Consider the following 16533-nt stretch of genomic DNA (forward strand, 5'->3'; position numbering starts at 1 on the left):
GCCTCACGTCTGAGCAGCAAAACAGTAATCAAGGAATTCATATGGTTGGAATGCCAGTTTGTAGAGGATTGAGCAGTAGAAGGCAGACAGTCTCTGGTTCTTTTTTTCTCAATTACTATGCGATTCATCTCATTCCTACCAATGCCTGAAGGTCTCTCTGTATCTCTGGGAATCTGACCAGGGCTTCTACTGGACCTTTCTGTCTGAGGCAGAGGATAAGGACTCAATCCCAGGAGGTGGCTGCTGAGCCTTTATAGAGAGGAGGAGATGCAAATTAGGCCCCTCCAGCCCTGATTAAAGCCTGCAAGGCCCCTGTTCCTGCAGCTCTGGGAGAGGAGCCCCAGATCCTCTGTCTGTGCCATTCCCTTACTGCCCCCAGAACTGTCCTCATGTCCTCCACCATGCAGTCTGCCTTCAGTCTGCTTTCTATCCTGGCCCTGCTCCAAGGTAAATGGAGGAAGATGCAACTAATACAACTAACATAAGTGAGTGAGTGAATCTGTTTTCATGACTGTTATGCTTTCTGTGTTTGCAGGTGTTCAGGGTGATGTCCAGCTGGTGGAGTCTGGGGGAGACTTGAGACAGCCTGGCGGGTCTCTGAGCCTCTCCTGTAAAGTCTCCGGATTGTCCTACAGCATCTTCTACACATACTACTACTACATACACTGGGTCCGCCAGGCTCCAGGGAAGGGACTGGAATGGGTCGCTAGCTTTGGTATTGAAAATAGTTGGACCTACTATGCAGGCTCTGTGAAAGGCCGATTCACCATCTCCTGGGATAAGTCCAGCAGCCTCCTCAGTTTGCAGATGAACAACCTGAAAACCGAGGACACGGCCCTGTATTACTGTGCTGCAGAATTACTGTACTGCAGACACAGTGAGAGAAACCACATTGTGTGCCTGTCAGAAACCCTGGGAGGATTTCTGGGCTGCAGCTGGCTGGGGGAACACAGCACCAGAGACCACAGATGATAGCCCCGGACTCTAAGACTAATCATTAATTCTATTATTAATGTTGTTCACAATTCCAAAACAAGCCCAAGCACAAAATCCCACTGGTATGTAAAATTAAATGGGAACCACAGCCTGATTTTTTTCTACATCTAATGAATATCTAAGAAAATCCCCTCAACACAGCCAGACAAGTGGCCATGCGATTCAGATGAAATAAAAACCAAATGGAATCAATCCTGAAATATATTTCAAAATTCACAGATTACTATGCAGTGTTTGCAATTTTGTCAGTAAATATAATACTTTTTAGAGATATGATTCCACTATACTCAGGTAGCAAACGAATACAGACCTCCAGAGACCCACACAGACAGGCTCTGGTGCAGGGAAGGAGTCACAGAGGGGCAGAAACAGGAAGCAAATGAAGGGAGGCCTGTTGATCCCTAGGAAGACTGTTTGCATTTATAGGTTATAAACACACAAGAACCATATTTAAACATGATAGAGAAGGAGCCTACTTACTCAGTCCAAAAAAGTATCAAAAGCAAAAATTAAAAATGATAATAGTTGGTTCAAAGGATTTAAGCAAATACTAGAATAAAACATAACCTTTCCCTACTCTTTCACTTGTTCAGAATATAGCTGTGGTGCCCAGCGTCCTATGAAACAGCATAAATTCTTATAGATATTTCCCATGGATTCAGGCCTACCATGAAATTCTTAAGTCCCAGGCAGAATTAGGGCCTCTTCATGGATCATGTTCAGTGGGAGAATGAAAGATCTACCTTCTTCCTCTGTAGCTTTTTCAACCTTTCTGCCCCTCTCCACATGCCACTTTCCCCAAACTCTTCTCTGGAATTGGCTCAGCTCCAGCTGATGTCATCAGGAGGGCAGTTTTCTCCCAGGTGACTGGCACTGATGTATAGGGTGTTTCCCTCAGGCAGGTCCTGGGAAGCCTGCAAGTGATCTTCCAGGTCAAGCTGCACTTGACCTATTCCAAGCCTTCAACTGTCTGGACAGACCACCTCACGGGACCCTCTCCTCCAAGTGGCTTTTTGTAAATAAACCCTCAATTCCTCTTCTCCTCCCTTTTCTGTTGCCTTTGCACTTGAGTTTGCTCCCTTCATTCACCCCTCCATCAGCCACACAGCACTTTGACTCATACCCATAATATATTTATGTTAATGTCTGATTGAATGAATGAATGAATCTGCCCCCCTGTGCATTGTGGGACAGTGTCCAGCTTTGGTCACAGGCTTCAGAAAGTCTGGTAGTATGCAGTTTGGCCTAGTGGAAAGAGCAGCAGCCAGGGAGTCAGAACAATCTCGGTCCTAATCCCAGCTCTGCCACGTGTCTGCTGTATGACCTTGGACAAGTCACTTCAATTCTCTTTGCCTCAGTTACCTCATCTGTAGTGGAGATTAAGATTGTGAACTCCAACTGTGACAAGGACTGTGTCCACCTTTATTAGCTTGTATCTACCCCTGCACTCAGTACACTGGCTGGCACATAGTAATCACTTAAATAGCATAGAAAAATAAAGCCTGATAGCGTGACAAGCTTCCCAGTATAGGCCAACACACCACCTCAGTTTCCTTCAGTCTTCATTCAATCTATATTGCTGTATGACACTGAAGTGACTGATAATCATCTGTGAGACTTGTTTGGTCTCAGGACCCAGGCATCAACACACAGCAGCTGCAGGTAAATTGGTTGCATTTCCCTGGTAAATTCACACTCCAGTTTCCATGTCCCTGGTTGCATTTTGAAATGGAACATGACCCATGTGAACAAGACCTGCAAGACTATAGAGCCCAGCTTTAAGCTGATTGTTGGATAAACAGTGACCTTTCAGCTACGGCACCTCCAAAAAACACTTTTGCTTGACTAATCTAACTTTTATATTTCCTAAGCCTGCATTTTTCCACTTGTAAATTGGGAATATTTTTCTGTTTTTCAAAATCTGCTTTTGGGGGTAGGGTTGTCACAAGGTGGGAAATGTTGATTGGAGGTAGTGGGGAGGTCTGAGTCAAAAGGCTGTATGGAGGGAATTTACCCACAGTGTCACTGAGTTTGTAACCACAGCCTACTTATGTCAGATCCCTATCCATCCCCAAGGAATGCAGCTAATTCTTGGATAATGAAGTCTTGACTAGAGCTGAGGGTACATACTTACTTTGTTTCCATCCTTACCCTGCTCCAAGGTAACTTGGCAAAAGATGTGAGACAGGGATAACTGGGGAGGGGGGGAGGGTTTGGTGTGTGTGTGTGTGTGTGTTTGTGAGGCTGTTTTCATGATATACACTGTCTCTGTGTTTACAGGTTTCCAGGGTGAGGTCCAGTTGGTGGAGTCTGGGGGAGAAGTGAAACAGCCCAAAGGAGTCTCTCTGCTTCTCTTGTAAAGCCTCTGGATTCACTTTCATTGACTACTGCATGTATTGGTTCTGTGACGCCCCAGGGAAAGGCCTGGAGTGGGTCGCTGTGATATGTAACCAAGCTCATTCACAACTACAGAATATGCCTCATAGGTGAAAGAGTGATTCACTCTTTCCAGGGTTAATGCAAACAACTCGCTGCAACTGCAAATGAACAGCCTGAAAACCCGAGGACACGACCCTGTATTATTGTGTAAGACAGACACACATGGTGCCCGGCAGTGACTGTGTCCCCATACACAAACTTTCCCCTGTAGGAGGTTAGGAGGGGTCTGGGCATCAGGGGGTGCTCAGTATCCACTGAGCCACCAGGAGCCCAGTTCGAGGAGCAGATAGAGAGCAAGAGTGTTCAGTGTCTGCTGTTTCCTCCCCCTGCCCTGCAGACAATTTTCCCCCAGGGACAATACGCTCCTTCCTGAGACTGTTACCCTTACGCGCTTTTATGTGTGCAATTCCTGGTAAGGTGGCCGTTAATACCGAGCTTATAACTCTGTCCATTGCACAGCTCAATTCCTGTGAAAACCTGAAAATTTTGCAATTGGGTTGAGCCAGTGTCCTATTGGAAACTCTCAGCCCTGGAATCCAGGGGATCCACTCTGGCCTATAAATTATACATCCCCACATAAATCCACATCTCTACCTGACCAAAGTTTATAGCCCTATTTCCAGCTTCCTGTCATTTCCTCCCTGTTTTCCATCCCCAGGGGCTCAGGGACTCTGAGCCCTCCAGCTCTCATGAACACCCACTGTCCTTAGGGGAAAACTGCCTTTGACTCTCAGAGACTGTCCCCATTACAACTCCTGGGATCCCCATTACAACTCCTGGGATCTGGACATTGAACTCAGAGTCTTGCAGGGGGGAGGAGAACTGTGTAAAAGGATGAGGCACATTCCGCTCATCTTCATCACTGCAAGAGAAATGGGAGATGGTGAAGGGGCACTTTTTACCAGAATCTCCCCTCTTTATTGCCTTGTCCCCACCCTCCCATGCTAGGTTGGTGGACCTAAGCAGGAGCGGTTGTGATAGAGTGTCACAGCTGGAGGAGGCAGGAAGAGGCCCAGGGTTGGAGGAACCTGGACTGGGGAACCCTGGTGGTCAGGACAGAGACCATCTTAGGAAAGGAAGGTTGGGTGTTTGCTCAGAGTGTCTTGGGGAACAGATACAGAGAGGATAAGGTGGTTTCTCACATTAGCAAAGTGTGTCCTGCTTTAATTTAGGGGTCTGATATTAAAAACTTATCCACACTTGACCCTGTGGCGGGACTTCAGTTTATAGATCATTTGCTAACTGAAAACATTTTGGAACTAAGTTTGCTGGGTTCATTAGTGAGTCTTTAAGCCCTTGTAGGTTTGTCCAACTGGAATGTGTTCTGCCACCACTGTGACTTCTTCAGGGTGTAGTGACATTCCCTGTCTGCCTTCTAACTTTACCATTGTTTCTGAGGCCTCACGTCTGAGCAGCAGAACAGTAATCAGGGAATTCATATGATTAGAATGCCAGTTTGTAGAGGATTGAACTTTAGAAGGCAGAGTCTCTGGTTCTTTTTTTCCTCAATCAGTGTGATTCATCTCAATCCTACCAATGCCTGAAGGTATCTCTCTCTCTCTCTCTCTGCATCTCTGGGAATCTGATCAGGGTTTCTGCTGGACCCTTCTGTCTGAGGCAGAGGGCAGGGACTCAATCCCAGGAGGTGGCTGCTGTGCCTTTATAGAGAGGAGGAGATGCAAATTAGACTCCTCCAGCCCTGATTAAAGCCTACACAGCCCCTGTCGCTGCAGCTCTGGGAGAGGAGCCCCAGATCCTCTGTCTGTGCCATTCCCTCCTGCCGCCAGAACTGTCCTTATGACCCCCACCATGCAGTCTGCCTTCAGTCTGCTTTCTATCCTGGCCCTGCTCCAAGGTAAATGGAGGAAGATGCAACTAATACAAATAATATGTGAGTGATTGAGTGAATCTGTTTTCATGACTGCTGCTCTTTCTGTGTTTGCAGGTGTGCAGGGTGATGTCCGGCTGGTGGAGTCCGGGGGAGACTTGAGACAGCCTGGCGGGTCACTGCGCCTCTCTTGTAAAGCCTCAGGATTGACCAACAGCTACTACTACTTGCATTGGGTCCGGCAGGCTCCAGGAAAGGGACTGGAATGGGTCGCTTGGTTTGATACTGATGATAGTAGCACCTACTATGCAGATTCTGTGAAAGGCCGGTTCACCATCTCCTGGAACAAGGCCAACAGCCTCCTGAGTTTGCAGATGAACAGCCTGAAAACCGAGGACACGGCCCTCTATTACTGTGCTACAGACACAGTGAGAGAAACCACATTCTGTGCCTGTCAGAAACCCTGGGAGGATTCCTGGGCTGCAGCTGGCTGGGGGAGCAGAGCGGCAGAGACCCCAGACAACAGCCCTGGCCTCTAAGACCAATCATTAATTCTATTATTAAGGTTGTTCACAATTCCACAACAAGCCGTAGCACAAAATCCCATCAGTATGTAAAATTAAATGGGAACCAGAGCTTGATTTTTTTTTCTACATCTAATAAATCACCTTTACAGTATCGCCAAGATCTACCCTTTCCTCTCCACCCAAACGGCTACCTTACTGCTACGGGCTCTCGTTACATCCCGGCTAGACTACTGTGTCAGCCTTCTCTGACCTCCCTTCCTCCTCTCTGGCCCCGCTCCGGTCTATTCTTCACTCTGCTGCCGGGCTCATCTTCCTGCAGAAAAAATCTGGGCATGTCACTCCCCTTCTTAAACATCTCCAGTGGTTGCCTATCAACCTCCGCTCCAAACAAAAACTCCTCTCTCTAGGCTTCAAGGCTCTACATCACCTTGCCCCTTCCTACGTCTCCTCCCTTCTCTCTTTCTACCACCCACCCCGCACGCTCCGCTCCTCTGCCGCCCACCTCCTCACCATCCCTCGGTCTCGCCCATCCTGCCGTCGACTCCTGGGCCACGTCCTCCCGTGGTCCCGGAACGCCCTCCCTCCTCACCTCCGCCAAACTGATTCTCTTCCCCTCTTCAAAACCCTACTTAAAACTCACCTCCTCCAAGAGGCCTTCCCAGACTGAGCTCCTCTTCTCCCTCTACTCCCTCTACCACCCCCCCCCCCACCTCTCCGCAGCTTAACCCTCTTTTCCCCCCATTTCCCTCTGCTCCTCCCCTTCTCCCTTCCCATCCCCTCAGCACTGTACTCGTCCACTCAACTGTATATATTTTCATTACCCTAATTATTTTGTTAATGAAATGTACATCGCCTTGATTCTATTTAGTTGCCATTGTTTTTACGAGATGTTCTTCCCCTTGACTCTATTTATTGCCATTGTTCTTGTCTGTCCGTCTCCCCCGATTAGACTGTAAGCCCGTCAAACGGCAGGGACTGTCTCTATCTGTTGCCGACTTGTTCATTCCAAGCGCTTAGTACAGTGCTCTGCACATAGTAAGCGCTCAATAAATACTATTGAATGAATGAATAAATATCTCAGGAAATGCCTCCAAGACAGCCGGACAGGTGGCAATGCAATTCAGATTGTTGTGGCCAGGGAACACATCTGCAACTTCCGTTGTATCGTGCTCTCCCCAGCATTTTTTACAGTATTCTGTACAAAATAAGCATTCAATAAATATGATTGAATGATCGATTGTGTCTTGTTGGGTCTCAGGACAAAGATATGAACACACAACAGCTCCTTGTAACCTGGTAAACTGGCTGTGTTTCACCGGTAGATGGGAAGCTTATTCAGATTACATCATCCATGTTCCTTGTGGCATTCTTGACCTGGAGCATGACAGAGGTTGAACAAGCAAATCCAACAGCACTGCTGCTTTATTAATCTGATGTTGAGTGGGAATATCAGAGATGGCTCCTCCAAACAAACCCTTATCTCTGACTAGTCTAACCATTTTACATTTTCTAAGCCTCCATTTTCCCATCTGTAAATTGGAATTATACATCTCTTTTCCAAAATCCATTTCAGGAGAAAAGGTGGTGGATGTCACAAGGTGAAATGGTGACTGGAAGTAGCGGGGATACCTGAGTCCAATGGGCTGTATGGATCCCCATGGAGATGGAGGACTTTTACCTGCAGTGTCACTCAGTCTTTAATCCTAGCCTACATACAGTTCCCTGTCCAACCCCAAGGAATTCTCAGAAAGTGGAGTCAATGCCAGAGCAGAGGGCTCAGAGAGAAATCAATATTCCCTGTCCCTGAGTCACAGAATAGATTCCCACAGAAGAGAGCTCGGGAAAGAGCCCTCCCTATCTGCTCTCCCCTTTATACCCAGAGTGAGACTCCCCCATGCAAATTCCCCCCAGGCTTCCAGGTGAAATAGAGGGCCCATGGTGGGGAAGATCAGTCTCTCTTCTGAGCCTGGGCTGAAGGTCTCTGAGGAAGACATGGTTTCCCTGGCCCAGAAGAAAATGAAATCCTGGTGGGTGTTCCTCTCCCTGCTGGCAGCTCCCCACTGTAAGTGTCTGCGAGGTTTCAGAAACGGGGAAATGGGGATCAAGTCTCTGCCGTGTGGGTTTCATTGTGTCTCCCCTTGTCAGCAGGGGTCCTGTCTGAGATCCAGCTGGTGGAGTCCGGCCCTGGAGTGGTCAAACCCTCAGAGTCTCTCAGACTCTCTTGCCAAGTCTCCGGTGAATCCATTACGACTGGTAAAATTTGGAACTGGATTCGACAGGATCCAGGGAAGGGCCTAGAGTGGATGGGATATGGATACTACAGTTAGTTCCACGTGGAATGCATACTACGCTTCTTCTCTTCAAAACCGCATCACCATTGCAGCAGAGCCTTCCAAGAACGAGTTCTCTCTGCAGCTGAACCGCGTGACACCCGCAGACACGGCTGTGTACTACTGTGCAAGATGCACAGTGAGGGGCAATCAGTGTGAGCCCAGACACAAACCTTCCCCTGAAGACGGTCAGGAGGAGGCTGGGCAGCAGGCGGCGCTTGGAACCCACTGAGCACGAGGAGCCCTGTTCCAGGAGCAGGTGGAGAATGAGGCAGAGAAATAATTTCTGTTTGGTGTCTGCAGTTTCCTCTCCCTGCCCAGAGCACAGCTTTCTGTCCAGTCTCAGGGACTCCTGTGTTTCTGAGCTGGTGAGATATGGAAGGGAAGAGCCAGTCAACTTCATGTACAATTCCTGGGAAAGGTGACATTTACATGTGGATTAGGTCAATTTCATGTACATTTCCTGGGAAAGGTGACATTAACATGTGGATTAGACTCTGTTAGTCACACATCTCAATTCTTGGGATAAACTCTGGAAACTTCACCTTTGGGCTGGACCAGTGTGGAAGTAGGGATTTCTCAGCCCCTGGAATCCATTCCACATTCTACACTCAAGCACACACATCTTCACCTGCCAGAATTTGCATTCCCATCTCCGGCTCCCTGTCAACCCTTTCCCAATCACCCTGCCCTCAGTATACATGGAGACCCAGAGACCCAGCCAGCCAGGCTCCAACAGGGACCCTTGTCCAGCGGAGGGGCCGGCAGGAGCCTTGAGCCCAGTAGCCCTCGGGAACATCCACTGTCCTTGGAGGGAAATTGCTTTTTGTCCCTCAGGGGTTGTCCCCATCCCAAACTGTGGGTTCTGAACCCTAAACCCAGAGTTCTGTAGGATGTAGTTCTACACATTCCTCTCAGCATCACCAAAGGAGAGTGGCGATGCAGCAGGGCCTAGTGGCTAGAGCATAGGCCTGGGAATAAGTAGGGCCTGGGTTCTAATCTTGAATCTGCCACGACTGTTGTATGAACTTGGGCTAGTCACTTCACTTCTCTGAGCCTCAGTTACTTCATCTGTAAAATGGGGATTAAGATTGTGAGCCTCATGTGTGAGAGGGATTGTGACCAATCTGATTATCTTGTCTTTACCTCAGAGAGAAGGCACAGAGGCCTCCCGAGGGGAAGACAGACCCTTCTCCCTCAGCCCAACCCTGCTGCTGGCTGGAGCTGCTGCCCCTGAGACCCATGTGCCCTGCCTGACCCATTTCCGCAACCGCAGGGAAAAATCAGCCATGGGGAGAGCCCCATTCTGGGCCTCACACCCTACAGACTCCCCTACTCCCTGCCTCAAGGCTACTCGGGGAAGAACTTAGGTGTCTTAGGATCTTAGCTCAATCTAAATGCCACTTCTCCTTGATTCATTATTTAGTCCTCCCAGGGTCCTCCCCCAATCCCATACTCTCCTGGACATACCAAGGTCTCTTCTCACCATCCAGAGATCCCATCAATCTAGACCCGAGGCAGCACTCATTCCTGTCTGCTCTTCCCCATTCATCCCAGTGGTCAGAGATAGAGAGGTCACAGGGTAGTACCTGTGGTCTGGCTGTCCCTCTGACCTAAGGTTTACCATTTGCAGCAAGGCAAAGGAATCTGAGAGGGGTCAGGGAAGAAGGAGGTGGGCTGGAGGTTGATTCAACCAGAGGAGAAGAGAGACTAAGATGACCATTCTCCTGCCTCCTTGGGCCTTAGGGATCACCATTGCTGGCTTTCAAAGTGGGAAAACAACATTTCTTACTCCTAAAGATCAAGCATTGACAAATTGTTATTATTATGTTTCTCAGTTTGTGTGTTTCTTTCAGTCTATTGATGGTATTTATTGAGCACTTACTGTGAGCAGAGCACTGTACTAAGCACTTGGGCAAGTATCATATAACAGAGTCGGTAAACACATTCCCCCTCCTTACAACTTCATTTAGTTGATTTTTTTAAAAATGGTACGTGTTAAGCAATTACTCTGTGCCAGGCATTTGGGTAGATACAAGTTAATAAAATTGAACACAGTCCATGTCCCACGTGGGACTCACAATCTTAACTGTCATTTTACAGATGAGGTATATGAGGCACAGAGAAGTCACACAGCGACAGGTGGTGGAGCTGGGATTAGAATTTAGGTCCTTCTGATTTCCAGGCCCACACTCTATCTATTAGGCCATGCCGTGGGGCAGAAACCAGCACAGTGCTCTCCTCCCAGCAGTCCCCCAATCAACGCTGTGTTTTCATGGTGATGATGACGATAAGGCTTCAAAGGGAAATCAGAAGATGGGTGCCCCCCATTGTGGCTGGGAAGGGGAGTGCAGCTATACCCCAGGTAGGGCCCTTACTTTGTTCCATGAAAATACAGTGTTAATCAAAAGCCCTAACTAAAAGATAATTTCCCATAGGACACATTCTAGCAGAAGGCGGTGATGCCAAGTGGAAAGAGTTCTGAATGGAGAGTCAGAGGACCTGGTTCTAATCCCAACTCTACCACTTACTCACCTCCCATATGGTCCTGGGTAAGTCACTTGATATCTCTGTGCCTGTTTCCTTACCTATAAAATGGGTTAAAAAATATCAGTTCTTCCTACCTCTTAGTTGTTGATTTCCAGTTGGGACTGGGACTAGGTCTGATTATCTTGTATCTGCCTCAGCACTTGGACTTAAAGTGCCTAATAATTGAATTCCAGCAGTCCCAAGATAATAATGGCAAAATTTTATAAATGTATTCTGAAATAGTGATGTAAATAAACATAGCAGTATAAGTACATACCAATAAGGAAACAGCATGGCCTAGTGGATAAAGCATGGGCCTGGGAGTCAGAAGGACCTGGGTTCTAATCTTAGCTCCAAAGTTGTCTACTCTGTGAACTTGGGAAAGTCATTTTACTTCTATGTGCTTCAGTTACCTCATCTGTAAAATGGGGATTAATGCTGAGATCCCCATTTGGGACATGGGCTGTGTCTAACCTGTTTAGATTGTACCTACCCCAGCACTTAGTATAGTGCCTGGTTCATAGTACGTGCTTAACAAATACTGTTTTTTTAAAAAGTAATATCATGAATTGAGTGCTTATATATATGTAATATATATATAATATATATTTGTCCTTTTCCAAGTGTTCTTTTTCATTTCCTAGTCAGCAAAAAGGCAATTTGTGTTAACACACTCAAGAGATCTGTCATTATCCTAAAATATTAATCAATCAATTGCTCATTGTAGGCAGGGAATGTGTCTGTTCTTTGTTATACTGTACTCTCCCAAGTGCTTAGTACAGAGCTCTCACACAGTAAGTACCAATAAATCCTACTGATTGATTTACTGAGAACTTAATATGTGCAGAGCAGTGTACTAAGTGCTTGGGAGAATACAATGCAAGAGAATTAGCATACACATTCCCTGCTCATAACGAGCTAAAATAGATTCGATTGAATGAACTGAACGAACTTACAGTCTAGAGGGCATGCTCAATATATTTGCAGAGCAAGTATCCCATGGTCAGGGATGGAGATCATTCCCTGGGTCTTCTGTGCCAGGACAATCAGGGGCAGGAGACCTATTCCAGAGTGTGTTTATGTGCCATAGGCTGGGGGATTATATTAGGAGAATGCAAAGATTGATAGGTTTATAGTTACTTGATTATCATTACAATAATTAAGAATGATTTCATAGAAGCTTACATAAGCTATAATTCCTTGGGAAATTCTGACTGTCAAAAATGGATGAAATAACTGCACTACTTGTGTCTAGGTAACATTTAGGATAAGAACATATTTAATAATAACTGTGGCATTTGTTAAGCACTTACTACGTGCCTGGCACTGTACTCTGCACTAAATTAGATACAGCTAAATCTGATGGGCCACAGTCCCTGTCTAACATGGGGCTCACAGACTTAATCCCCATTTTACAGATGAGGTTACTGAGGCACAGAGAAAATTTAGTAACTGTCTAAAGTTAAGTATCTTTACCAAAGGTCAGTAAGAATGCCAGTTGAAATTAGTATTAGAAAAAGTGGGTGCATCTTCCCCTAGGAACTGCTGGGTCCCCAGCTAGCAGAGGGAATCAACCCCTCTATCTCCAACCAGCATTGTTTTTCCACAGCCATTTCTCATTATGTCCTCAGGGCTCTGCTGGGCTCTTCTTTCTGAGGCTTAGGGGCAGGGACTCACCCCAGGAAGAGGTGGCTGTGTCCTTATAGAGAGGAGGAGATGCAAATGGGGCCCCTCCAGCCCTGATTAAAGGCTGAATGACCCCTGTCCCTGCAGCTCTGGGAGAGGAGCCCCAGCCCTGCTGTTTCCCTCCTGTCCCCAGAACTGACCCCTCAGCTCCCACCAGGCAGGCTTACCTCACTTTGGTTTCCATCCTGACCCTGCTTCAAGGTAGTTGGGGAAAATGTGAGGGACACAGATGGTGTATGTGTGTGTGTGTGTACATGAATGTTCTCAGACTCTAGGCTGTCTCTTTGTAGGTGTCCAGGGTGAGATCCAACTGGTGGAGTCCGGGGGAGATGTGAGACAGCCAGGAGGGTCTCTGCGCCTCTCCTGTAAAGCCTCTGGATTCACCTTCAGCAGCTACCTCATGCACTGGGTCTGCCAGGCTCCGGAAGGGGCTGGAGTGGCTTGCTTGGATTAATAGTGGTGGGAGCAGCACAAGCTATGCAGACTCTGTGAAAGGCCGATTCACCATCTCCAGGGACAATGCCAACAATCTGCTGCAACTGCAAATGAACAGCCTGAAAACTGAGGACACAGCCCTGTATTACTGTGCGAGACACACTGAGAGAAAAACCACATCCTGAGCCTGTTGGAAACCCTGGGAGGATTCCTGCGCTGCTGCTGGCCCAGAGTGTAGATCAGCAGTGACCTCAGACCTAAGCCTCAAGTCCTAAGCACAGTCTTTGATTTTATTGTTAAAATTGCTCCAAGTTCCAAACAACTCCACCAAAAAATCCCTTCGGTATTTAAAATTAAATGTGAAGCAGTGCTTGATTTTTCTACACCTAATCAAAAGCCCAGAAAATCCCAAGACAGCCCATGAGCTGGTAATCTAATTCAATTTAAATACTAATCTCATGGTATCAATTACAAAACATATTGCAAGATTCACAGAATCCACATTAAATCATAAATATAATGCTTCAAATGTGCTACCACTAAAGACTGACAACAGATATACAGATATACATACTGCAACCCATCACAGGCCCCAGAAATTCAGGGGGATGGAAGCAGTGAGCTATGGAATAGGTTGATGCCTGGATAAAGTATGTATTCAGAGTACATAAATCTCCAAGAAAAGTCTTTATGCACAATAGAAATAATAAAAATGGTATTTATTAAGCGATTACTATGTGCCAGGCATTGTACTAAGCACTGGGTTAGATACAAACTAATCAAGTTGGACTCAGTCCCTGTCCCATGTGGGAGCTCGCGGTCTCAATCCCCATTTTACAGATGAGGCAACTGAGGCACAGAGAAGTGATGTGACCTGCCCAAGGTCACACAACAAACAAGCGGGAGAGTTGGAATTAGAATCCAAGACCTTTTGACTCCCAGCCCCATGCTCTATCCACTACGCTAGGCTGCTTCTCTAATATAAAGTCTTTTTATTCAGTCCAGAAAAGTATTGAAGTATCTTCAATAGCAGGCAACAAAAAGTGACAAATGTAGCTGGTTAAAGGAATTAGAACAGATTATAAAATAAAATAAGATTTACCCTAGTCTTGTGCTTGTTTATAATTTAGTTGTGGTTCCCAACATACCTTCAGTATACAGCAGAAATCCACATAGCATATTCCTATAACTATGGGAGTTCCTCTAGGCTCAGTTCTAGGTCCCCACCTGTTCTCCTTTTATACTATCAGTTCTACCTTTAAAACATCACAAAAATTTGCCCTCTCCTCTTCAAACTGCTACTACTCTGACCTAAGAACTTATCTTCTCTCATCTTGAGCACTACATCAGCCCTTTCATTAACATTCCCTACCTTCTGCTCTCCCCACTCAAGTCCTTATTTCCCTCTGCCACCTAGATCATTTTTCTAAAATAACATTTAGACCATATCTCTCCATACCCCCATTACCTCTAATGGTTGCCCATCTACATTCCCATTGAACAGAAATTCCTTACCACTGGCTTTAAAACACTCAATCAGCTCTCTGAGCTTTATCCAATAAGCCACGCCTGTTCTGTAATGTCTTCAGAGATATCTTCTCTTCAGTCTGATTTACTGACCCAGGTGTCTGGGCTGGGCTTGTGGAGAATATCTTCCATTAGGTCCTGCAAATGGTGACAAGAATGGGGAGGGGTGGGATCTCCATGCCACTCTCTGACTCCCTGCCTCAATCTCTTTGAGTAGACCAGAAGACGTGACAGTTTGGCCTGGAGTTCAGGGTCCTGGTTTTTAGCAGAAATGATAAAGGGGAAGCTGTGGGCATTCCTTACAGTAAAGAGAGCTTTTTTGTAAGAGTCCCCAGGCAATGGACAAACTTCTAACTACATGGAGAAGTCAATCCAGCTTCAACCTCAGTCTCCAGCAACTGTGGGGGCAGCGTGGGTCAAGATCCCTGTGCCCCCAAGGAAATTTCAGCAGTAATAATAATAGCTGTTCATCACACATCTCAATTTTCGGGGCAAAATGGAAAGTTTATCAATGGGCGGGACCAGTGTGCAATTAGGATATTCTCAACTCTCCAGGGGATTCAGCCCCCGCCAACCTCTAACATAGGTCATGCATTCTCATACAAACCCACACCATTTCCCCTGCCAAAATTTGCATCCCGTCTCCAGCTCCCTGTAGACCTCCAGATCCCTGTCATCCCCTCCGTGATCCCATGCCCTCAGTACACACAGACCCGAGGGCCCAGCCAGACAGGATCCATCAGGGACCTTCGAACAGGGGGCCCTGACAGGGACCCTGAGCCCCGCAGTCCTCGGGAACATCTATTTTCCTTGGGGAGGGAATTTGGAATACCTCAGGGAAAGACCACCCCATCCCAACTCATGGGCTCTAGACACTGCACCGAGAGTTCCGCAGGGTGGAGGAGAACCGCATCAGGATGATGCATATTCCTCTCACTGTCATCACTGCAGAAACGGGAGGAATAACACTTTTCATCCTGAATCTCCCCCCCTAAGGTGACCTATCCCCAACCTCTCCAGAGTCAGATTTGGGGAACAGGAGCAGATGTGATAAAATATCAAACCTGGAGAAGGCTGGTGAAGGCCCAGGAGCAATGGGGTGGGGCCTGGGCTGAATCATTATCCCATGGGAAGGGATGGGGACTGATTCCAGGTATTCTGCACAGAGACAATCTTGGGCCAGAAGATTCAGTGTTTCCTGACTGTGTCTTGGGGCAAAGATAACAGAGGGGGAAAGATGTTTCTCACATCAGTGAAGTGTTTGCCATTTTAATGTGGGAGTCTGCTACTAAAAAATTACCCACAGATCTTGAAAAACCCTTGGAACTACTTAACTTTGTTTACTGATGAAACATTTTCTTCTCAAACTCCAATGTATTCTTACTCCGCGGTGACTTTCACAAAAGAGTAGTGACATTCCTTGACTGCCGCTCCAACTTCCTCATGATGTCTGAGCACCCTGGTCCGAACAGCACTTGAAACATTTATATCCATTGAGGATTTGAACCTCAGAGGGTTGAAGTTCTAACATTATCATTATTTTCCTCATTTGCCACTGTGAATCCTCCAACTTTAAGCAATGTGGATCTTGTTGTCATCATCTTTGCAACCATCACCTCCACTCAACCCAACACTCAGGTCCTGGCTGTTGGCTCAGCTGGGCCCTTTTCTCTGAGGCTGAGAGCTGGCATTCACCTCCATGTGGTGGCTACTGTGCCTTTATAGAGAGGAGGAGATGCAAATAGAGCCCCTCCAGCCCTGATTGAAGCCTGCAGCCTGTCCCCTGTCCCTACTGCTCTGGGAGAGGAGCTCCAGACCCGGTGTCTGTACAGTTTCCCTCCTGGCCCCTGAACTGTTCCCATAACCCTCATCATGCAGCAAACCTTCAATTTGGTTTCCAACCTGACCCGATCCAAGGTAATGGAGAGAAGATGTGAGAGACATAGATAATTGGTGTGCGTGTGTGTGTGTGTGTGTGTGTGTGTGTGAAAGAATGAATGAGTGTGGGTGAGACTGTTCTCATAATGCATGCTGTCTCTGTGCTTGCAGGTGTCCAGGGTCAGAGGCATCTTGTGGAGTCCTGGGGAGACTTGAGACAGCCCGGAGGGTCTCTGCACCTCTCTTGTAAAGGCTCTGGATTCACCTTCAGCAGCTATGATATGGACTGGATCCGCCAGACTCCAGGGAAGGGACCAGAGTGGGTCTCAGGCATAACTCCTGGAAGTGCTGTGTACTA

General features: G+C 47.0%; 2 gene segments (V, D, J or C); both read left to right on the plus strand.

The window, feature by feature from the left end:
* LOC100076640 overlaps window positions 1–16533 on the plus strand; it is a 343932-nt gene that overhangs the window by 34021 nt on the left and 293378 nt on the right.
* On the plus strand, window positions 341–1207 carry LOC114816506. The segment is given in 2 exon segments: window positions 341–447; window positions 536–1207. Coding segments are annotated over 2 exon segments (495 nt in total).

This window comes from Ornithorhynchus anatinus, chromosome 14 (genome assembly GCF_004115215.2).
Source record: "Ornithorhynchus anatinus isolate Pmale09 chromosome 14, mOrnAna1.pri.v4, whole genome shotgun sequence".
NCBI classification, from domain to species: Eukaryota; Metazoa; Chordata; class Mammalia; order Monotremata; family Ornithorhynchidae; genus Ornithorhynchus; species Ornithorhynchus anatinus.